The sequence below is a fragment of the Solea solea genome, chromosome 7 (genome assembly GCF_958295425.1).
Source record: "Solea solea chromosome 7, fSolSol10.1, whole genome shotgun sequence".
Lineage (NCBI taxonomy): Eukaryota > Metazoa > Chordata > Actinopteri > Pleuronectiformes > Soleidae > Solea > Solea solea.
This window is the reverse complement of record NC_081140.1, coordinates 13,123,008-13,146,711: the sequence shown is the minus strand read 5'-3', so window position 1 is coordinate 13,146,711 and position 23,704 is coordinate 13,123,008. Positions and strand designations below refer to the sequence as shown.

The following is a 23,704-nucleotide window of genomic DNA, read 5'->3' as shown; positions in this document are numbered from 1 at the left end:
TATCCCGTCTTCTCCTCTTCTGCTCCCTGGACTGTAGTTCTCTGTGCACTCGCGCTCCGTTTGACAGCGCGCTGCGGCTCGCGCGGTGTTTATAATAAACTTGGCAGAGCGCGAGACAATAGCGAGGCGGTGGTCTGTAGTTTCCATGACAATGCCACCAGTGAGTGAGCGTGGACACGGACAGCCCCCACCCCATCCCACGCCCCCCTTTTGCGCCGCCCACGCGCACCAGAGCCTCGCGAGCTCGCAGGTGCCATGAGTTAAATAATCAAGTCTAAAAAAAAAAAAAAGAGAAGAAAATATTTATAAAAGCATTGATGATTGTGTTGAGTTCAGTGTCCTCACTCAGCACAAATGTGACTGGATATCAAATGTCACCACATCTCATTTACATAAATCCATATATGAGTTTATTTTGCTCATAAACTGTCAAGGTTTATAATGCGTGGACACTTTTTTAACACGACAGATTTGGCTTATTTGCTTCTTATATACAAACACACTGATTCAAGACCACGATACAAGGGACAAACAGGACCAATAACAGCCTGGTTTACTTTATAATCATCTGATACTTTTGTGTTTTAAACTTTACAATAAAGCTGCGTTTAATTCATATCTTACTTACTGAATCAGGGGTTTCCTGATAAGAGTGGGGTTGTCCGCTATTGGCTGCATCTGCTAAAACTCACACTTCCTGTGTGTTGTCATTGATATTGCACTGAGTTACCATGTCACCATAAGAGACAGCGGTTTATACATGGAGCCATAACTGCGTAATGTATCTATAAATAAGTGCATGTTACGAGCAGGTGCCGTTTTTAGCCCCAAAATACTGCTGCGTAAAAGCGCGTGGAGAACAACAACATCAGCATCAGCAGCTGCAGCTGCATCAGCCACACAAGTCTTTACGTGGCGAGAAACGTCCAGATGTGACGGTGATTGCTGAGATTAAAAGCTTTGATTTGATTCCGATCACTTTTTTACGGAGATGTCAGCGCAGAAAGCGTCGGGTTGATGTATAGGCCTGGAGAGGGAACCAGAGAGGGAGACACGGAGAGAGAGAGAGACTCAACCGTAAACGCATTGACGTTCCATAAATTGGTTTAAGTTTATTGTTCGGTGTCATACAATGTGATAAGTCATATCCCACACGGTCCACACACACACACACACACACGCACACTTCTGTTGCTTTTCAGTCTCTTGTTGATAAAAGTAACAGGCTTTTTATTAGTGGATACATTTCACCAGAATAATATAATCCACAAAGAAAATTACGTTGTAGCCGCCGTGACGCACGACAGAAATTAATTGGGTTTGGAGTCGTGTGCGCGAATATGAAACGCATAAGTGCGCGCTCTTATCTCTGTGCCTGACCAGAGGCGGCGTGATGATGCTCCTTAATGACATTACACACACACACACACACACACACACGTGAGCGCGCACATGTGAATTTGCCTTGCTCCACTCACTTTAAATACAAATTAGTATCCCTGTGTGTGTGTTTGTGCGTGTGTGTGTGTGTGTCAATCTCAGTCTTCATTCTAAACATGGGATTATAATCCACAGTCAAATAACGTCACCCTGCATGTTAGTGCTCGTCTTCGTTGTGATGTTATGTGAATTTGTTATTTTTATTCATGCAAATCATAAAATTATCATACAACTTGAAACAAACAATCACTATAGACCTTAAGATCTGCAGATATTAGTCTATATTTACACATCTCTATAGCCTGTATTATTGATTATTACTGCAGGCCTATAGTGATGATGGCATATATTCATATACAGTTGATAGAAATAAGGGTTCAAATGTAGTGAAACTATCTCCCCATATAGAGATACTATACACTGAGCTGCTTTAACTTCAAGTTTTAATAAAATAGAATATCAAAGTATCACAGACTCAACTCACTGTTACATTGTGTCATGTAGAAATGGCTCACTAACTTTCCTTCAAACTCAACCAACAAAACATTAAACAAAAGGGTCTCCATGTAAGTGTGATTAAAATAAAATAACATCAAATGAAATTGTGTGTGACCATGACCGGGGCATTTTCTTTAAATCACCTAAATTAAATGAAATTTGGTTTTCAGCTCGGGGCTGTTGTGTGTCCTCGTCCCGTCTGTGGAGTTCAGAGGTGAGTTTGCCAAGAAACTTTTAAGTGTTTCACAGTTTAACTCCAGAAAAAGAGCAGCCTGCAGGAGCGACCCTATATTTCTCCCGCTTTCAGGCCATTTAAACTCTTAATCCCTTCAAAGACGAGAGCGGAGCAGAGCGGAGAGTTTCTCTTCCAGGCCGCTAATCCACCCACAGAGCTGCGGCGCAGAGGGAGGAGACCTCTCCTCTGCTCCACTCTGCATGCGGAGGCTTTAACTTTGCACTTTTACATTCATGGGGCGGTTTTGACGGAAACAGTAACGAGGAGCTTTGGCATTCATGACGACTGAGTCAACAGAGGAGGGACACAATGGTCCCCCAGAGGCTCCTGAGGGCCCCAGAGAGAGGGACCCCGACTATAGGGATTATAGGCCAGGAGGAGCCGGGTTATCAAGAGTAAATCTGATGCTTTCCGTTTGTACTCAGAGTTATGATTGAGTTAACATTAAAGTGGCGCTTTTATGTCTTAAAGCAGTAAACTGATATTAAATCATGATCACATGGCGACAGGCGACACATAGGAAGAACATATGCCGGACGTTGTGATAATAAAATAACATTTTGATTTAAACGATACGATATATTATTATTACAGCACAACTAAGATAATAAAGAGTAAACATACATTATAAATAAAATAAAATAAAAAAGTATGGACATATATTAATTACAAGTCATATAAATAGAATCATATTTGCAAATGTGTTGTTTAAAACAAATAAACAACATATATTCCTGTAAAATGTTTCATGATTACAAGACGTTTTTTGTGTCTGACAGGTAAAAGGTGAATATTAGGATGTTTATGTGATGTTCATTAATCGTGTCTCTCGATAAACAACACGCTATTAGACTTTATGGCACATAATCATGGTGGTGTGTCCGCACAACTGTTTCTGCGCTGTGCAAGCACGCTTTTACTCTGCACTCTTTATATATATAACACCAAATCATTTCGGATGCTCCTCCACCTTTGGCGCACACAGGTTTGCGCGTCAACGCACTTGTGTGCGTCATATGTCGCTGCATGCGAGGAAAGAGCGAGTTCCTGTGATGGATGGATGGATGGATGGATGGAGAGGTGTGTGTGAGCGTGCGCGCGTGTGTGTGTGTGTGTGTGTGTGTGTGTGTGTGGAGACATGTGAATAAGGGATGACTAAAGGATGGGACACTGGCGACACTGGTCTGAAGAAAAGCCTCGCGGGAGGCCCAGTCCGGTATCTGTCAGGTGACACGCGGTGGTGGTCCGAGGCTGTCAGTCAGAGAGAGAGACAGAGACAGACAGAGAGAGACTGCAGGTCCATCCATCATGAAAACTCAAAGAACATGTCCTGCATGTGTCGAGACTGAGGCGTTTTCCTGCCCCAGACTCAGGCGGATACGGTTCCTTATTGGTTTGGACAGAAAACGTCTTCTTTGTAAAAGACACAGTTAAATGAACAAATACATGTGGTGACACATTGTTACTGTGAGCAACAGTCCATGTTGTCGTCGGTCAGACACAGGCCTAAATGTGTGTGGAACAGTAATTAACATTTATAATGAATTAAACTAATTAAACTGTGTCATTGCTCTAAATTAGTTTAACAAAACGAATGCACATTTATGAGTGTTTAAAGTTGCAACTCAATATTAAATCAAATTAAATGTAGAATATGCTCCTTATTAAATGTAGAAAAATGCACAGCGTTTTAATTATGAACAGATAAAATGATTGGTCAAATTGAGTAAATATCAAAGTTATGAGTGTTTTCTGAATTTAATTGGACATCTTGTTGTGAAGGTTTGAGTATTATTAATCTAAAAAGCACTTCAATTTAGATAAATTATTAGTTATGGAAGACGGAACACATCTGTTTTATGAACGCTGATTTAGATGCTACATTTGCGTAGTGTCTCTGTGCGTAAAATGCGCAGTGGCTGATTGACATGGCGCTCAGAATCTGTTGCTGTATAAATATAATTTTCGTTCTCATCACGTGTTTTTATATGGATCCTTTGATCAGTTTAAATACACTCGTGTCAGTTTGGATATTTATAAAGAAGAATACCTCATATTTAACCGCATTATTATGACGCACACTTCTTTTTTCGTTTGCTGTGACTCCACACACACTCTCACACACATACACACAGAGCTGCACAGTCACTGAAATGTGTCGTGTCATCGTCCCTTTAAAGACACTTCTCCCTCGGAGATGGATTTGATGGCGCATTATTGTGAAATCAAAAGTCACGGATTCAACCGTTAACATCAGCCCACGTTTGCGCAACAACGGAGGATCGCGCAGTGCGCATTTAATTTGCCCGATGATGAATGAGAAACCGTGCAGTGCGGGGAAGGAGGGCATGAGTCGGGCTGTGGGCCCGGGGGGCCAGCCGGTGCGCCTGTCCCCGCATTTCAATCCCCAATTACCGGAATGCACCGTGACGCTCCGGCTGGAGACGACGGCGCGCGTTTAACCGGGTTAGAGAGCACGTGAAGCAGCCATGTTGTATGTAATTGAGTCAAGTCCAGGCCGAGTGTTGATTCACCTGATCAGAATCACAGTGCAGGGACCTGACAGTGTGCACGGTGTCCCAGTGAGGAAAGCACAGTGGATATGTGTTGCTTTTTAAATAAGTCAACATGATTTCATGATAAGAGAAGCTCTTTGTGGCTGAGACACTCAAGTTCAATGAGTTTGAGGAATAATCTTTACTCCACTGTGTTTCATAACATCATTATATTGCTGTCTGTTTTTTGTGTACATTTTCTTTCCGTATTTAGTTTGTATGCAAAATGAGATTGAATTGTGTTTCTCAATCTATAAAAACAAATGCATTTTCTCAACACAGTGAACATTAAATAGTTCTCAACACTGGGCTGGAAGAATAAGGCTTTTTCCATTGCAACTGACTTCCTCAGATATACGATGATATACAAACACAGTTGTTTGAACTATAGCTTTTCTAACTAAGGAGTGGGACATGCCACTTTTTTGTGTCCATACCGATATCATAAACTCCTAATATCGGCCTGATATTAGTCTGATACAGTCATTTTAGACCATTTATGAACACATTTGTGTAGCAAATATTGTTCTCCCCAAAACAAGAAATAAACAGCCCAAACGTGACTCAGCTAAAATGCTATTTACAATGTAATTATTTACATTCTGTGCATAGTGTATGTGCATATTGAACATGAGATATGTCTGATTTTTTGGATTGTGTCGGATTTTACATTTTCATCTGTCCGATCCAGTGATTAGGACCATACCGACCGATTCCCATCCCTTTTTCTAACCTTATTTAAAAGTCATCTCTTCAGCATGTATGTTGTTGAATGTTCCTTTGTTTTATAACCACATCGCGGTGGTGGTACATAGAGGTGAAAGTTCACCTGCTGCATTAAAATCGAGAGCAAACTCAATTTCACTAAATATAAATAGTTTCAACAGGGTTAACTAGTTAAACTGGTGATAATCTACTGTTTAAACCCACTCAAACAACAACACACGTACAGGTTACGTTCAGTTTCGTGTTCCTTTGTGTTTGTTATTACACAAAAGATAAATGAATGTTAATCACTTGGACAACATTCACTTGTTAAGTGTTAAGTTTAACTTAAAAACAACAACTGTCAATTGTCGTGATAAGTGCACACAGTTTTGAGGATAAGTTGTTTTACATAACTTAGAAATTCTATTTTTACAACGCAGTGGATCGATGCACGGGCGTATGCGAATGTTGAAATGTGCTCTTATGTGTTCCCAGAATATTCTCTCTCCTCATCCCGGAGAGAAAATGTCGTTAGAGCCATAAATCATTTCTCATCATCATTGGATTTAAATAATGTAACCAAACTAATGAGCTGAGACAAAAAATGACAGTCAGCAGCACAGAAGAAGAACATCATCATCACCACCATCATCATCATCATCACCATCAGGGTGAAGTTTGGTCCAAAATCGCCTTAAAAACGAGGTCATCAATTTTAACCCATCAAACGACACTCACACTAATTCAAGTCCACTCGAACATCAGTTGAGTGCGCACTCAGCAGCGGCAGCAGGCACGTGACGTGACGCGCAGCAGCTGCGCGTATTCACATGCTGCGTACATCTCTCCACTGCGGCACCAGACCTGTATTATCCTAATGGATAACGGCATGTTACTTAAAAAAGAAGCTTTTTAGGATAAAAACCAGGTCCCCGGAGACCACAGTGCGCGCGCGCACACACACACATACACGCACACCACAGCTGGAGCAGCGAGGAAAGGCCGCGCGCAGGAGAGCTTCTCCAAACACGCTAATTAGATCTGGAGCTCTGGCCCCGCGCTCTGAAAGCAGCCCAGCGGCGGGGCGCGCGGAGCTGTGGAAAGTTAATTGAATTAAATTCCCTCTAAACTAATTAGGCTGCAATCTGCCACGCGAGCTGTCCCTGAGCAAGGTTCGAATTAGGCGGAATGGATTTGTTCCCTTTCTTTAAAAGAAAAAAACCCCGCACAGACTGGTGTGTTTTTTGGTGGTGGCCTCCTTTATTTGTCTTCTATGCTAATGATTCTGCCAGAGGGGGAGGTAGTCACGTGATCGGCTTGCGGTGCGGCACCGGATGCGTGTCCAGTGGTAACAGCACCAGCACCGCAGAGCCACCGTGAGTCCACGGTCGCATTTTGGGGAGATGAGAGCGAGAGAGAGAGAGCGAGAGAGTGGTGACTGTGATGAGGCTCCTGCTCTGCAGCAGCTGAGCGTCTTCAAACTGCAGCTGAGTGGACTGAGGTAATGGAGGTGAAATCGATCGCTATCCTGGAGGGAGCAGAGGGAGAGCACAAAGAGAGAGAGGGAGAGAGGAGTGAGTCAGTGTGTGTGTGTGTGTGTGTGTGTTATAGTATAGTGCAGAGGGACACGGATGAAAATGCTCTGTTAAGAGCAGGGACAGATATGATAATGGGAGAACCTCGAGTAGTCGTTCATCATTCAGCACCTCCACCTGGCTGCTCGTGCTGCTCCTGCTGCTCCTGCTGCTGCTGCTGCAACTGTTACTGCACCAAACACCAAACACACCCAAACTTCTACACCCAGTTTTCACTCCATCACAGTCATAATAACTGTCAGTGTGTGTGTCCATGTCATTGTAGAAGCAGATTCACTGTGTATGCAGCTGATAGAAGAGCTACAGACTCTACACTAGGGGCTGCGTCAAAGTAGCGGTTTGGTGATATATCGTCACCCGATAACTGATACTGCTGGAGCAAGTATTGATATGATTTAGCAGATTAAGCAATTTACAAAAGAGGAGTAAGCTACATAAGCTGCAGAAGTGGATCCAAATGCAGGAGGAGATGCAGGGGAAGAGGGTAGGGTATGTGCTCAGACAGAAGATGCTCTTGGAAAGAGCTTCTTGAAGACAGACAGGGACGCCCCCGTGTTCTGGCAGCGCTCGGTAGCTCATTCCACCAGCGTGGAATGACACATGAAAAGAGTCTGGATTGTCTTGAGCGGGGTGTTGGCACCGGCAGACGACAATGAACGAGGAGTAGTAGTCAAGGGGTAACATAAGCCTTTACTCGTTAGGTACGGCCTGATCTTTCTTATATTGAATAGTGCAAAGCGACATGACCGGGGTGTCAGAGGCAAACAATTAACAAATGAAGGCGCTCTAAAGCAAACGGCCGCTGCTACAAATGAATGAGGGAAACCTGAGGGTGGAAGGTACCAGAAGAGGGCGTTTACAGTGGGATGATGGCGGAGAAAGATACGTTAAGAGATGCTCCATCCACGTTCAATACATAGACTTTATGCACTTGTGAATGAACACAGAAATCCTGCATTTTATTCTGTCAGATATCGCGATGTATCGCAGTATGATTGTCTTGCGATATATCGATTATCGCAGTATCGTGATATTACTGGTATCGTATCGTGAGGTACTGTGTGATTCCCACGCCTACTCCATCCTATTGCTTTACAGTGCTGTATTTATTATGTATGTATTAGACGTAGCAACCTTTATTATTTTTCGTTTCTATTTTTGTTTCCCCCAATGTTTTTTATATTTACCAGATAATCTTATTTCACTTCAGTGGGAGACACTCGCAGACTAATGTGAAGTATTATACGCAACATATTTTGCTCTGCACCTTCAACTCTCCTCCATTTGTATCATCTGCAGGAGGTGCATTTGAAAAAAGAAAGAAAGAAAGACATCGGGGCAGAGGGAGGACAGATGGACCGACAGACAAGAGGAGGGAGAAGGAAGGGCTGAGAGAGAGAAAGGTGGAGAAGAGGGAGAGAGGGAGGGAGGATGGCTGGAGTGAGTGAGTTAGTGAGCGAGCAAAATGTAGAGAGATAGAGGGAGAGGGAGGTTAGGACGATGGAGGGCCAGGTTTCTGTTTCTCCATAATCTAATCAGAGAAATGGCAGCAGTCAGAAATAGCCTGACGGACAGACTAAGAGCCTCTTCTCTTTTTCATTCTCCTCCTTTCTTGTGCTCCTTCTTGGGGAGGGTAAATGGATACACACACACACGCACACACACACTCATGTTGCCAGCTTTACTTCCTAAAACCATAAATTGTAGATGTGTTTGAGGGTTATAGGCGATGGGAAAAGCCTCGAGGTATCACGGCAAAACCTGATCCACTGTAAAGATGCAATCTCTTGAAGAAGAAAAAAGTCCTGTGTTTTAAAAAAGATTCTGCTGCTGCTGCTTCTTCTTCTTCCTCTTTCTGCTCTGTGGGCGTCAAAGAGTTCTAGTATCTGTGACACTTGCAGCGTGTGACAATTAGTTATCAGTGCAAAATACAGTTAATACAACCACAGAGTGAAAGCCACTGTAAGTGTTGTGATTCCCACAAGGAGATGAATAAAGCATCTATCGTGAGGGAACACATGACACCTATTTTAGCCTCACTCCACTGGCTGCCCGTGCACTTTAGAGTTCATTTTGAAATGATTTTATTTGTTTTTAAACCCTTAAATGGTCTTGCTCCATCTTAAAATCTTATCTTAAAACCCATTTTTACTCTTACTACTTATATTTATATTTAGTTTTATTGTGCGACTTGTTTATTTGTTTTTCTACTTTCTACAGCATTGTATTGTATGTTTTACTATATGTTCTTAGGTCTATTAGGTCTTACGTGTTTATATTTCATTCATCTCCGATGTAAAGCACTTTGTTTCGGCTGTCGTTGTTTTTGAAAGTGCTTTATAAATAAAGTTGGATTAGATTGGATGAAAACTAGATGTGGAAAAGAAAGATAAAAGGAATAAAAAACCAAAACATTTATTTACTTATTTTTTTCCCTCAGGAACTTTTAATTAATGTCATAGTCAATGCCAGAAAATATTTACAAGGACAATACATGTGTAGCTTCCCATACACAATGCAAACGCAGGCTTACAGCAGATCAGACATTGGGTGTAAGACAACAGGGAATTAATAAATAAGGTTTCTAAAAGAAGTAAAATTGACCCCCAATTTAGTGAAAATTAGTAAAAACTAGTAAAATGGACTCTGATCCAAGTGTAGTTGTGTGATAGCTGAGAGTATGAAAGATTTGGAGTATCTAATTGTTCTGCACAGGGACAGAAAGTTACAGTATAATCCCCACATCACATGAAAGAAGTTGACTTTTTTTTTTCCTTGACTCAACTAATTGATTCTATTAAATAATCCTAACAGTTGAATACTGTAGTGTTACAGTATAAAGACACTGGTTGGAGAGACACTTCCTCCTCACAGGACAGTGAAAAAAATAGTGTTTGTGTTGTGTGTGGGGGGGGGGGGTCTTTACCCCGTATGCTAATTCCCCCCTATAGGGAAGACATTCCAGCATGGTGTGTGTGTGTGTGCGTGTGTGATGCTCTTCTACATTTCAGTGACATTTACCGTGCTGCTGCATTTTCTCCCAGCGTTTGACACAGCCCCCCCACACAGAGTGGGATTCCAATCAAATTCCTCTGTCATGTTGTCTCACAAGGTGGACAAGCGTTATTGTTGTAGAATTCCCACCCAGGCACTGGTTTTCACACACACACACACACACACACACTCACAGAGAGACACACACAGACGTGTCCGTCCATCCATCAAAAGGTGTCAGTGCAACAAAAACAAAACAAACGGAGGAATTCCCTTTCTGTCGCGATGACTTTATTTACACAGAGGGCACAACAACAATGAGAGATGCTGCTCGATTACATGCGGCGCCTCGCCGACGCGCTGTTCAAACATTTATGATACAGCACCGAGATTATTATTTCTTTACGACTCTAAATTCCTCTTAACGTCACAGACAGATGCACACCGTGCAGCCGCCGTGACAGACGACGCGTCTTCACGTGAACATGCATCAACAGGAACTATTCACCAGACAGTTATATTTAGCCATAATTCAGTGACTGCTACACAGTCTACTTCGGATTTCACCACTAATACATTCTTGACTAACATGAAGTGAATTTTTTTCTTTTTTGTTTTATTTATCGTGTAAAATGTGCATCAAAGTGAAGACATTGTGAAACTATCTTTTGCTCATTCACATTTATTTTTCCATCGCCATTATGGAATAAATCTTTACACTGGAATAGTTTTAAGTCAGTGACTTACATACAGCAGCTTTAATAAATAACACATTTAGCCAGGATGTCATATTGGACACGGTGGATTGTTCACGTCTCACGAGGTTAACAGCTAAGTGTTGTTGCTTCTACTTAAACAAAAATGCTGCAACGCTTTTACTCATCAACGTGATGGCTTCCCTCCACTCACTGATGATGATGATGATGATGATGTTTGTAATGAAGTGAAGGCTGCACAGACTCACTGACGCCTCCACCCTACAACGACTGACCTGCAACACATTCACTGTGCGGACATTTTACATCACATGAGCCCACGCGGCTTCTTCTTGCCTGTTGGAGGTCCAGTGCACTGACTGTTTCTGTGCTGAATGTTGGCATCAAACAGCCGCATGTGTGTACTGAAACGGAGGCAGTGATGTTGTGTTTAGGGTTTTTTTTTTTTTTATTGGTAACATTCATCATGAATTATCCTCCCGTCCTGACACTGCATAATGATGATGCGTGCGTGTGTGTGTGCAGACCTATTCTGTGTAGATTCTGTGTGTTTGTTAGTGTTTGGGACTGAGTGGTGGACGGATGTCCAGCGTCCTCGATGACCTGTCCTCTCCCACCACCTCAAGCCGCAGACTGGGCGAGCTCTGCTCCTCCTGGCCGTCCGATTGGACAGACAGACGCAGGGTGCAGCCTTTTGGCAGCAGCTCCTGCTCGTACGCTGCGGCCAGCTGGTTCACGACTCGCCGCTCCACCTGAGGGATAAGGTTAGAACGAAAGCAGAGTTTGGCTTCACGGGTGCTTAGAGGTCAAGTGCGTAATCTTTTATTATTTTTTTATTATGTTATTCTCCTGCTTCTGTTTGATCCTTGTGTACAGAAACCATTACTTGTACGCTGCGTACGTTCTCTGAAAACAGGCACAGTCAAGCAGTTCGGTACATATTTTTTTGCTTTTCCAGTAGGAATAGCGGCTCCGTTCTATTCTTTGGTATCCTTCTCTGGGGGGGATGGTACGGTGTGGTCAGGGTAGCTCTACCCACCACAGTCCCACAGAAGTTGAGACAAACGCCCGCAATCGACTCACATACAAAGTTTGATGTCGCGTTGAGACATACAGCCACAAACCGATAAACTGTTAAAACCGTTTTTACAACTGACGTGAAAAGTAATTCTCAGGCAATATCAGACTGTTTTTTTGCCTGAGGATACAGAAACATAACATCACCAAACTCTAAATCCAGCTTCAATGTTTTATTTGATTCCTTTTTAATTATCAATTCAGTCAATTTCATTTTTTAAGCATGAGCTACTTTACAATATTTCTAACCTGTGTATCGTCGCTTTGTCACTGAATTGTGTAATAATAATTCAATATTCTTTTAAGCCAATAACCCATAATATAATTTCAAACTGTTACAGTACGTCGTGCATACCTCATGTTTGATGGAGCGCGCTCCGTAATGCATGTTGTACCCGCCCGCCAACAGGTCCAGCACGGGGCGATCCCACTCAAGAGTTATGCCGTGACGCTGTTTGGCCTAATGAATAGGAAAATATGAAAAGGAAGATCATCGTACAGCCTCGTACAGTCAAATCAGAAAGAAAGGACAGAGGGAAGACGGAGACGAAGTGCAGCAGCAGAGAGGAGATAATGTCAAGTCACATGTCTGCCAGCGCTAATCAACAGGCCCTTAATGCGCTTTAATCAAACAGCAGTCGATAGGAGTGATCAGCACTGCTCATTTAGCTACTGATATTAACACATCGCTCAATAAATAAGATGCCAGATTTGACTCGGGAGATATAGATGCTTATATTATGATAATGTACTGATGTAAGACAACAATGAGAGCAATAAACATTTCATTTATTTAATATAAGTGAGTGACAAACAAATGGCTCCAGAGGATTCTGTAATAATGAAATTTCGGCTTTTAGCTGCTGCTGCCACACAGACAGAGACAAGTTATTACACAAAAAAAAAAAAATTAAAGACCACAGAGATGCACACACACACACGTGCACAAATCATACACAGCTGCACTTAAAAAAACGGGTAAAAGGAAGAAGAGAAGTGACTATCAGTTGCCTGCAGGGCCCATGTTTGGTGTCAGGACACCAGCTGTAATATTAATAATTAAATATTGATGAAGGCTCCACATGTTAAACAAAATAATCACATTAGAGTGAGTTGCAGTGGCATATCATATTGATCTGCATGTGTTCATGCACAGCTCAGCGGCTGCCGGACAAAGACAGACGGCGCGTCTCACTTGGAAGACACGGACGTTATGAATGTCTCTTCTCTCAGATGCAGAGGTTTACTCGTACCCTCCCGAGTCTCAAAAAAACAAGGTGTTAAATAGTAATGTGGGCAAAACCGGCCCCACATTGCGTCGCACAGCCAAATGGTTGAGGTGCAAAACATCCTGGACAGATGTTCCATTCACTTTCATTCACAACTCCAACTCAACTAACCCCACCCCTTTATCCGAATAAAGACAAACAAGGCGAACAATAAAAAGGAAAAAAGTAAGTGCCTCAAAAATAGAGATCACATCAGAACCACAGAACCTTAAGAACTTGATGTTTTAAACATTTTTCTTTGCGTTTACTTTAATTGCACCTGCTCCAAAAGTTAATGTGTTCATCCTCCCACTATTTAGTGTGAGGAGTCTTTCAGTGATCATGTCAACACTGAAAACCTAGAAAAATGTTAGAAAATAGTGGTGGAGAACGTGTTGAAAACATTACATAGAATAAAGAGTAAAAACGGCATGTTAGAGAATGAAGCTGAATTTGACCTAAGACCTAGTTTTTAAAGCATTTAGTGACCTTTTTAATCACTCAAATTAGTAAGGTGGTTACTAACACATTTTCCTGTCTTTACTGGAACTGAAACCTTAAGCTTCAGTAGCATAGCTGTTGTGCTTCTGTCTCCCCATCATCAGTTGTGATGTAAAACGCATCACGCTGTGTCCCCACAGAGAGATAGTGTGGAGAGTTGTGTGGAGCCCATAGGTTTAGTCAGCATTGTGTGAATGTGACTGCATTTATCCTGAAAGTTTCACCCTCCAGCTTTAACATAATACACCAGTAATGTGTCTCTTTTTGTTGTGGCGAGATAGATAAATGTCAAGTGCACTCTGTGATGTGATTGTCCGGTGCACACGGGGTCACATACCTTCTTGGCCCAGAAGTTGAGCTCCTTGCTGACCAGCTGTAGCAGCTCTAAGTGACAGAAAGGCAGGAAGTATACAATTTCATTGATCCGACCAAGAAACTCGTCCCTCCGGAAATGAGCCTGAGCGGGAACAAAACCATGATGATGATGATGATTGGAGCCTCTTAAGCAAAATCCAGTCATAAAGAAGATGCTGTAGTTCAACAAAACATCTTTGTGTTTGTGTAACTGTTTTACCTTTAGGATCGGTCGAATCATAGTTTCTTTAAACTGCCGGGAGATTTTGATGTCATCGCCTTTCTGAACGTCCTCTGGAGAGAAACATTATTCATTTTCATCTGACTTTTGCTAATCTGACGGCTAATTACTCACACAAATCCACATGCTTTCCTTTTTCCTTCCTTTTACTCCAGCTGCCATGTTAATAGGACAATTTCAGTATACACAGTATACACAGACAGCAGCACATAACAATATTCAAAATTCTACTATATATATGCTACTGCATCCAAAATATGATGGGGTCTCAAATCCAGCTCCATGGATTTACACAATTGCAAAGTTTGGAACCAATGAATTTAGAAATTCATTTATTTAGTCAGTATATCATATTACATATTTTGGAACCTCTGAAATAAAAAAAACATTAAGTAAGTGAGACATTAATGCCCACTCATTTTGAAACATGTTTCTTTTATAGTTCGCATCATATAGCTGCTCTAAGAAATGAGGAATAGTGATACACCATAATCTCTTCTGAAACTCGCCCAATAAGATCGCTGTATTTTTTCTATGTTCACTTTATAACCTGACTGGAAACCATAGTGAGAACTAAGTTCTCATAAGTGTAGGATAGTCATGTCAGGTTCTGTTAAAAAGAGGAGAACACTGTTGGCAATGTAGCGACAATTTATCTTTTCAGAATACCACAAAATAATTAAAACAAACGCTGCATCTTGTAATCAGGCCCATTCTAAACTACAGCAACTCATCTCAATGAAAAACAAAAACACCATCACGATGCACCTGACTGTGTATGTTTGTTCAGTATTGCAGTATTCAGTATTCAGTATGCGTTTGTTGGTCTCACCAAGTTTGTCGGCTATCTTTCTGCGGCTGACCTCCTCAGCCTCCTCGCGAAGCTGCAGTGCATGTTGGGCAATTTCGTCACTTGCAACATTAGACGTCATGATGAAGATGGCGTCCTTGCATTCAATGGTCTTCCCTTTGCCATCTGTGAGACGGCCCTGAGAGAGAGGGAGGGAGGGAGGGCAGGAGTCACACAGATTGATGAAAATAATATATTTTCTTCATCTGTGTTTGGATGTTTGTTTGTACACACACCTCATCAAAGAGCTGCAGCATGACAGTGAGGACATCAGGATGGGCCTTGTCTACTTCATCAAACAGGACCACAGCATTAGGAAAAACCTTCAGCTGCTTGGTCAGCTGACCTCCTTCCTCGTGTCCCACATAACCTGGTGGAGAACCGATGAACTTTGCCACCTGTGAGAGGGAGAAACAAGCAAAATAAGTAGAATTAATCCAAGGTGTCATTGGCATGAATCTACAGCAGAGTCGTACAAAGATCTGCTCTCGTCGGAAAATGAACAGCTGACGAATGCAAACATTGTACACACTGTGTTTTGGCTTCAGGACGGAAACGGATGAAAAGTCACTTACCTCGTGTTTTTCCTGGAACTCGGACATGTCCAAACGGATGAAACCCTGCAATCACACACAGGATAAATGCGTGAACTGTATCGCTGTGTGTATCTTTCAGCTGCACTCTTGCGGTTACCACGGTAACCAACACAAATTGATTTGTCTGTCATTTCTTCAAGGCGAGATGACCCACTAAATTAAATGTCTTATATGTGTTTCATATCTTTGACAAGATTCTTTTTCCATCTATTGATTTCGTGGAAAACACCTGTGTATACACTATGTGTGTGTGTGTGTGTGTGTGTGTGTGAGATGCTGTGTCACATACCTTTTTAATGTCCTTGTGCATGTAACGGGCCACTTGTTTGGCCAGCTCTGTCTTCCCTGGGACAGCCGCCATCCAAGCAGACAGACAAAACCGAGAAAATATTGAATTATTCAGTATTCGTCAGGCAAAACCCCTGCTCCTTTTTTACTTATTTAAGACGAGCAGAGAAACAAAAACAGAAAACCCCCCTGCCTTTTTGAGTACATCAGCATGTAGTGATTTCAGGAAGTCTTTCATTTTAGACAGAAAGACGATCTCTCTCTTTCTCTAGGAGCTGGATTAAATCCCAGTGCCTCCCTTACACAGCTTTCAATCATCTCCAGCAGCACACATTATGTTTGTTGGTAAAATATTCTGCATATAAATGCTCATATATGATATTGATGTCGTGAGTTTGGTATGCATATGGGTATGATGAGTGTTGTGTGTGTGTGTGTGTGTGTCTTGTTGCTGTGTTTAATATTGATGTCTGATGGCCATTGTTTGTCGCTGAAGGCAACAGAGAATATGAACACAGTTGCTCCTTCATCTATCTCTCTGTCCTGTCATTTCCCCATCGCTCTCATTTTTAGCCATCCATCTCCCATAATACCACACTGTCTCCCCCCCCTCTGAACACACTTCTCACTGCTACTTGTGAACATTTAAGCGTTCCACTAGACTGCAGATGTCCCACACATTGTCCTTTTAAATACAAAAACTGCTGCTGCTTTAATCACAACCAGCCATTGCCTATTTTCTTGAAATACCTACGGTAGCATGCTATAGTTTTTCGTGTTATAGCTATAGGTCAGTGCACATTTAGACAGTACATAACCACAGGATTCATTCCATTTTTGTTAAGGATGAGCCAATACAATACTCAGTATCAGTCCAATACTGGTCAAAATCATTGGATCAATGTCGGAATAAGAAAAGCATAAAGTCTGATACTATCCTTCTGGATCTGAACATCTTAATTATCAATCTACTCTTTTCTTCAGAAACTGTAAAAAACCCCTCTCTGTTTAGCACACGGATCAGCAGCAGCCTTGCAGTCAACCACTACCAGCCATTTCCTCCATCACAATCACAATCAAGCCCTGACACTGATGCTAATGTAGTTTTGATGCGCCAAAATATTAAGAATTGCCTTATTGGTGAAGCCCAAAGCAAAGTCGGTTGCAGCTAGATTTAGCTTGAAAATAATATTACGACTTTATTCTCGTAATATTAACATTTTCTTCTTGTAATATTACAACCTTACTCTCGTACTGGACCGTCAAATTATACATAAATAGTTCACCAAGTACAGTCTGTACAATGTGGGCTGTTTATTTCTTTTTTTCTCTGGGAGCAGGATATTTGTAATGCAGTTGTAGCATTGTGTTTCTGAAATGGCTGGTTATGGTGATGTGCTTCGTAGTTAAGCTTGGTCATTTAAAACATGTAAAAACAACTGCATTAGACTCAATGTTGTGATGTCAATATCAGTATTGACAAGAATAAGTGGCATCGAGACATCTCTAGTTTGTTTATGTGCAGTGGCTCCAGTGTGAGTCTGCTGATTGTGATTTATAAAAATGTTGAGTATTAGATCTACGGTAGTACAAATATTAGTATTACTATTGCCTTTATTGTAGTCAATACTACATTACAGCGAAGTTATCCACACGGAATAGACTATATGGACAAAAGTATTTGGACACCTGTCCATTACACCAACAGGAACTGTAATGACGTATTCAAATACATATACAGTACTTTGGTGCCAGACAGTTCTGCTTGTTTCTAGACCACAAAAACTTTGGCTCATTGACAAACTTTATGTACCCAGAAGGAAACTGATTGAAAACCAATATGGACAAGACTGAATTTCGTGACCCCACTTAAACATTAACAGTAACTGTTTAAAAAGATTTACTGGCAACATGGTGAACCACACATTTAACTGAATGAATACAATATCAACACAGTAAATCAACCTGGCTTAGACAGCTTATACACATGAATGTTAACTGTCAACTTTTACAGTTGTAAGCTATGAGAATGATTCAGTACATCTGATTGGTTTACTGAAAGAAGAAACCTATTTTTCAATAGGTTAATGTTTTTAAAAAAAGACTGAAATTATTTCCAAACCACACCACAACAGTGTCACCATTGAGATAAATTCATTTGCTGAGAGCCTTGTCGCCTTGTGTATTCTCAGACGTTTAAATTGATTTGTTTGGCAGCAGGAGAACAACGGTACACTCCATAAACATTCATTGTGCTTCAGAAACCTGACTTGCTCAAGTGTTGTGTTTATTTTGGCAGCTGCTTGTAGCTACTTTTGGCAGCCGCGTCATTTATGACAACAAAGAGTCCGTGTTGGTCGTGAAAGAGTGTGATTTACCAATTCCTGATGAACCGAGGAAGAGGAACACGAGGGGATGCTCTTCATCGTACCAACCGTTTTCCTTCCTCCTGATGGCTACAGAGTGTATGGACAGAGAGAGTGAGAAAGAGAGGGAGGAAAGGAAGGCCATTATTTCAGTTATTTGCATTTGTTGACTTTGCTTTTGCACTGCGTAATCTGTAGCTTCACCCAAGTGAACCAAGTTGACCCAAGGGCAGCGGGTATCCCAGAAAACTATGATAAAAGAGAGAAAGCCGGGATGAGAGAAGGGTCAGTGGCATTTGGTCGAAAAAAAGGAGAAAGAAGAGAGAAAACAGAGCAACAGAGCAAGATGAGAGACCTCCAGAAAGCTACCCACCATCCTCCCCCCCTCAGTCAGTGGGGCCATTAGCCAGCAGTAATTGTGTTAGCCTCCCTGGCGCAGCCTTGGCAAAATCAGTTTAGCATGGATCGCAGCCTCACACACACACAGACACACACACGCTTGCTTAAAGAGGAGTGCCTACCCAACCCTGCCATCACCCCAGCAACCGCACTCACACACATTCACAAAGACAAGATGATGAGGTGGATTAGAGACGAGTAAAGAGTATATTTGGCTGTGGTTTTAGCTGCTCAACGAAGAAGCAGACACTAGCACAAACTTACCCAAATCTGAACCTGTTGAGAGACCGGTGCCAGAAACAGAGACACACGGTGAACAGAGCCAACAGTTAATGGCACTCTGATTCACTGGTCAGCTCTGCTTTGACTCTAATGGCCGGCTAGGACTTCACTGTGTCCTTTCAATGTGAGTTTCCATTAGTCTGTTTCCTCGCACAGTTTAAATACTTTTTTTTTTTTTTTTGATTAACAAGAAACTATAATTTGTTCATAGATGAGACTGTTTGTCTGTCCATGATCATTAGCCCTGGTGCATCCTGCTTTCCAAAGCTGAGAGACTATGCTGCACACATCAAAAAAAGTACAGAAAATGGAAAGATGCATCCAGATTGTGTCAATTCAGGTAAGTTGCCACTAAAATGCCAGCAGTTCCCTTTATGAGCTGAGCACCAGCCTCAAAACCTCTCAGAGCAGCTGATGTTGGCAGAAAAGCTGCTGCAGAGCTGGGAAAGCAGTTATTATGAGTTTCTTCAAACCCGACATGATCAGATCCTCCTTTCAGTGTGAAGGAGAGACTACAGAATCCAGTTTTTTCTTTGCAATAATACACATAGCTGTTATCATAAGTTAGTAATAGTGTTGTCATCAGTTTTACACAAACCAGGACGACAAAGAAAACAGCCAAAAGAATGTTTAAAAACATATTCTTTTAAACTTTTATTTTAACAACATGTCTTGTCATCTTCATGTAGAGAGCTACATGATCTTCATCATAAACACATGCAGTTAAATGCCTTTTATTGTACTTTAGTGATTTAGAGTAAAATACTAAATGGCTATAACATGGACAGCCTAATGACCAAAACGTTTTCAAATACTGTAGTTACCACTAAGGCTCCAACGATTATTCAGTGTTAATTAAAATTAATAATTATTTTTCAATAATTAATACAAGATTTCTGATTTTTCAGCTACTTAAATGTGAATATTGTCCGGTTTCTCTGCTCCAAATGATGTTTTTGACATATTATGGACCAAATTAAATAAAAGTACCCAACAGATTAATCTTATTATGATAACAATTGTTAGTTGCAGCCCTAGTTATCATATAGATCATATTTTAAGATGTCACTGTAGCTATGCTAATACTGACACTACAGGTCTAAACAAAGTGGCAATTCATGCTCTCCTTTCTACCTTTGTCTCCTATTCAGCAATTTAAATCACACTAGATAAAAACAGCTGAAACACATGTCCCATGGGACTTTTATGTCTTAAAATGTGTTCTCTTTTAATCTGAAACACAAGAAAAAGCTTGCAAAAGTCATGATCTGTAAATAACACTGTCAGTTTGGTAGACTGCTAAAATGTGTCCTTCATTTATTGCCTGAAATCTGTCCAGTATTCTTCTCATCTACTCATTGCCTTTACTGTCCAAGACAAACGTTCCTAAAGGCCAACAAGACCTCCGCAAAAATATCCAACATGGAGCATCGCATGTAGAGAGAGTGAACTTAATCAGCACAAAAATACTGTGGCAAAGATGAGGAACACAACAGGGTCAGTTTTGGTGTTTATCAATAATTCTCTCATGTCAAAGCAACTCCCGTCAGGATGATGAGTCTGTTTTTGCTCACATGCTCTACACTGCTGTGGATAAGAAGCTGTGTGTCACGCAGTGCATCTAAAACACTAAAACACAGACAGACAGAGAGACAGACAGACATAACTAGCTACTACATAGCTGATGAACATAACAATCAGACACTTGGTAGGAGAAGAGAGGGAGACACTGAATAAGGGACTAGGAGAGGTGACATGGTAGAGAGGGAGGAACAACGATGAAGGGAGAGGAAAGAGGAGCAAGGATGTAGGAGATAAAGAGACCAAAGAGAGAGGAGTGATGGAGATAAGGAGACAGAGAACGAGGCAGAGAAACAAACAAGTGTGTCAGAGATGAATAGTGACCAGAGGGGCTCAAAGCTCCGGCTGCTTTATCAATGGCTGTGTGAATGACAGCGTAACCTTCTGTGTGTTTTAGCTGATTGAGACTGACTTTGACAGAAGGGCACATTGACATTTCTCAGAGGACCATGACAACAACAAGGAAAGGAAGGAGACACGAAACAAATGAAAGCTTGGTCTCTCTCTCTCTCCCTCTTTCTCTCTCTCCCATGCATGCATGCACACACACACAAACACTGACATATACACACACACAAACGGAGCAGTGTGCATTGGGCAGGTCTGGTTGGCTCTAACCTGATTACAGAGGGATGATTCTCTTCAATAACTCTTAGCCCTGAGAGCTAAACCTGGATCAATCTAACCACTTTCCTCTGTAAATGTGTATGTGTATACTTGGATTTGTTACCTCTTTAGGACCTTTTCTAGACCAGTAAGTCCTCACAGAGACCAAAACTTGGTCCTAATGAGGCAGAACCTCATTTCTGAGGAACCAGTTAAGTTAAGATTTGAATTGTGGTTAGGTTAAAGTCAGGATCAGGCATTCACTGGTTATTATAAAGACTGTCAATGTGAATGTGTGTGTAGTGTTTCTGTACAGCTTGTGTATGTTTGTGCGTGTGTTATGTAGCAGTTTAGGAATTTCATGAAAAAAATATATTCTTCTAATATTTTTTTCATTACAGAATATAAATATGAGGCTGTTTATGACTTGTGTTTGTTCTTTTCCATGTAGCCCTTGTTGTCCCTCTCTTTATCTCCACATCCTTTTCTCATTTGCTGCCTCCTTATCTAGAAAATATATCCCTTCCTCCGTTTCCTGGTACATCTCATCTCCTCATCTCTGCTTCCTCTCTGCATCTGCCAGAGTTTAGCTGATTCCTGCTCATCTCACCTTTGATAGGAACTGACAAAATGAGTAATATCACACAAGAGTACAAGTGTGTGGCCCGTACACTGTGTTTTCGTGCAGATTTTCAGAGAATATCCCGTCCTCCATCAGGGTAGAGGAGCATGTGTAAGTGTGTGTGTGAGTGAGAGAGATATATTCACTGTAATACTTCTCGAGGATCAATAAGCTGTTCCTTTATCACCGCGCTGATGTCTTTCAGGACAATTTGCCATGATAACAACAATCAGTCATCACCCTGCCAAAGACTACAAGTCCCATGATTCTCTCTCTACCTTCTTGGACTCTACTTCTTCCCCTCCAGGCAAGTGCCAGTTGAAGCTACTGCTTTTGGTTTATAGATGACTATAGATGTACTTTTGCTCTGTGCATTTTGAGTTCTTTCCATGTTTCAGATGGAGCTCCGAGATGAAAATCCAAAGTGCCCTCTTGTTTATTAACTGTGATATTTGCTCTCACCATCTCATTACAGATAATATCTGCTCCTAGTTGTGGGAGTGAGTTGATTATTTTCACAAATCTAAACAGAAAATGCCTAACATCATAAAAACAACACATACTTTACTGCTGAAAGCCTCTCTGAACACATACACACACACTCATCTGCGGATCAATACATGGCCTCCATGGATGCCTGGTGTAATATCAACTCTTTACTGTCTGCCATGTTATTGTGCTCTAACTCATCCTCCCTCCTCTTCTCTGTGCATTACACTCGCTCTCTTTGTCTTTCAGTCAACACTCTGAGCTCCTTGCTCCTCAACTACTTCTCTGCCATCTTCCCCACCTTCTTTTCAGTTTTACTCTTCCCCTCTCCATCACTTTGCCCTTCTGCTGTACAGTCATCACAGCATGGAGGAACAATGATGGAAAGATTCAGAAGGTGTATGAAGGCCACTAACTGAGAGTAGGAAAGGACAGAAGGGCAAAAAGGAAAGAGTGGGTGTGATGGAGATAGAGGGAATAAAGAGATACGGAAAGAAAAACAGAGGAGAAAAAGGGAAGAAGAGACAGAGGGGGAAAGCAGAGTGAGGGAGACTAAAGAGGAGGAGCATGTGCATGTGTGTGTGTGTTGGGGGGATCTGTAGTATGTCTCCTCTCACTGTAATCGTGTTAACTGGCGGCTCCCAGCCTGGCCTCTTCAGCTGTCTCACACACACACACCCATATGCACACAGCACCTGTGTATGCCTGACAGACAGCTCATTTATCACAATTAACCAATTACAGCCTCTGCTGGTCTGTCTGAACCCGCCTACTGCTGGAGGGAGGAAGGAAAGCTGAGGAGAGGAAGCAGAGGGCAGCAGAAAACTGAAACATGATGAGAAACAGAGAGAGAGAAGGGGGAAATAAAGACAAAGGAAAAGTGAGGCAGTGTGGTAACGAAGAGGAGGATAAGGCCACGGTTTTTAAAGTGTCAATTTACAAACTTATGATAAGTTTGTAATGTTTTGTGTGTGTCTCTACCTTTTTGCCTATGTGTATAAGTGTTTACCTGACGCCACGGTATTGATGGCCCCCTCTTGTCCGATGATGTGCTCCTTCAGCCTCCTCTCCAGGGGGAAACGCCTCCTTTCCTCTGCTTCCCGTTTAGCTTGCATCTCCTGGAACTGGAAGGTGGTTTAAAAATAAATAAATAAATTAATAAAAATGAGATAGTCAATGCATCAAGAACAGGAGGAAGACATTTCTGGGGCTTGGAATGATTAAAATGAGGGAATGTATGAAAATCTAACAGGGGAACATGAGAGAATCTGCAGGTGTGTCGCTACATATTCCTTCCCCTCTTCATTATCGTCTTATTCTTCATAATTTTTTCCCAAAAGCTTTAGTGTGTATTGGCTGTGCCACTGAGGCAGAGGATGAAATTGTGGCTTTGTTTACTTTTAGTGTAGCTACAATAGTAGACTTGCTTAAGACATCTGATGT

At 41.7% G+C, this 23,704-nt stretch overlaps 1 protein-coding gene across 1 annotated transcript in view; it reads right to left on the bottom strand.

Moving 5' to 3' along the window:
• Positions 1-10,295: 10,295 nt before the first annotated feature.
• clpb (ClpB family mitochondrial disaggregase) overlaps positions 10,296-23,704 on the bottom strand; it is a 34,178-nt gene continuing 20,769 nt past the window's right edge. Inside the window, exons 7-16 of the mRNA XM_058634267.1 lie at positions 23,271-23,385; positions 18,295-18,372; positions 15,918-15,973; positions 15,608-15,652; positions 15,269-15,430; positions 15,015-15,171; positions 14,162-14,235; positions 13,925-14,044; positions 12,174-12,278; positions 10,296-11,493 (exon numbers count right to left, since the gene is read on the bottom strand). Coding sequence (XP_058490250.1) covers positions 11,296-11,493; positions 12,174-12,278; positions 13,925-14,044; positions 14,162-14,235; positions 15,015-15,171; positions 15,269-15,430; positions 15,608-15,652; positions 15,918-15,973; positions 18,295-18,372; positions 23,271-23,385 — 1,110 coding nt within the window. The 3' untranslated portion in view covers positions 10,296-11,295. The remainder of the gene's footprint in view (positions 11,494-12,173; positions 12,279-13,924; positions 14,045-14,161; positions 14,236-15,014; positions 15,172-15,268; positions 15,431-15,607; positions 15,653-15,917; positions 15,974-18,294; positions 18,373-23,270; positions 23,386-23,704) is intronic.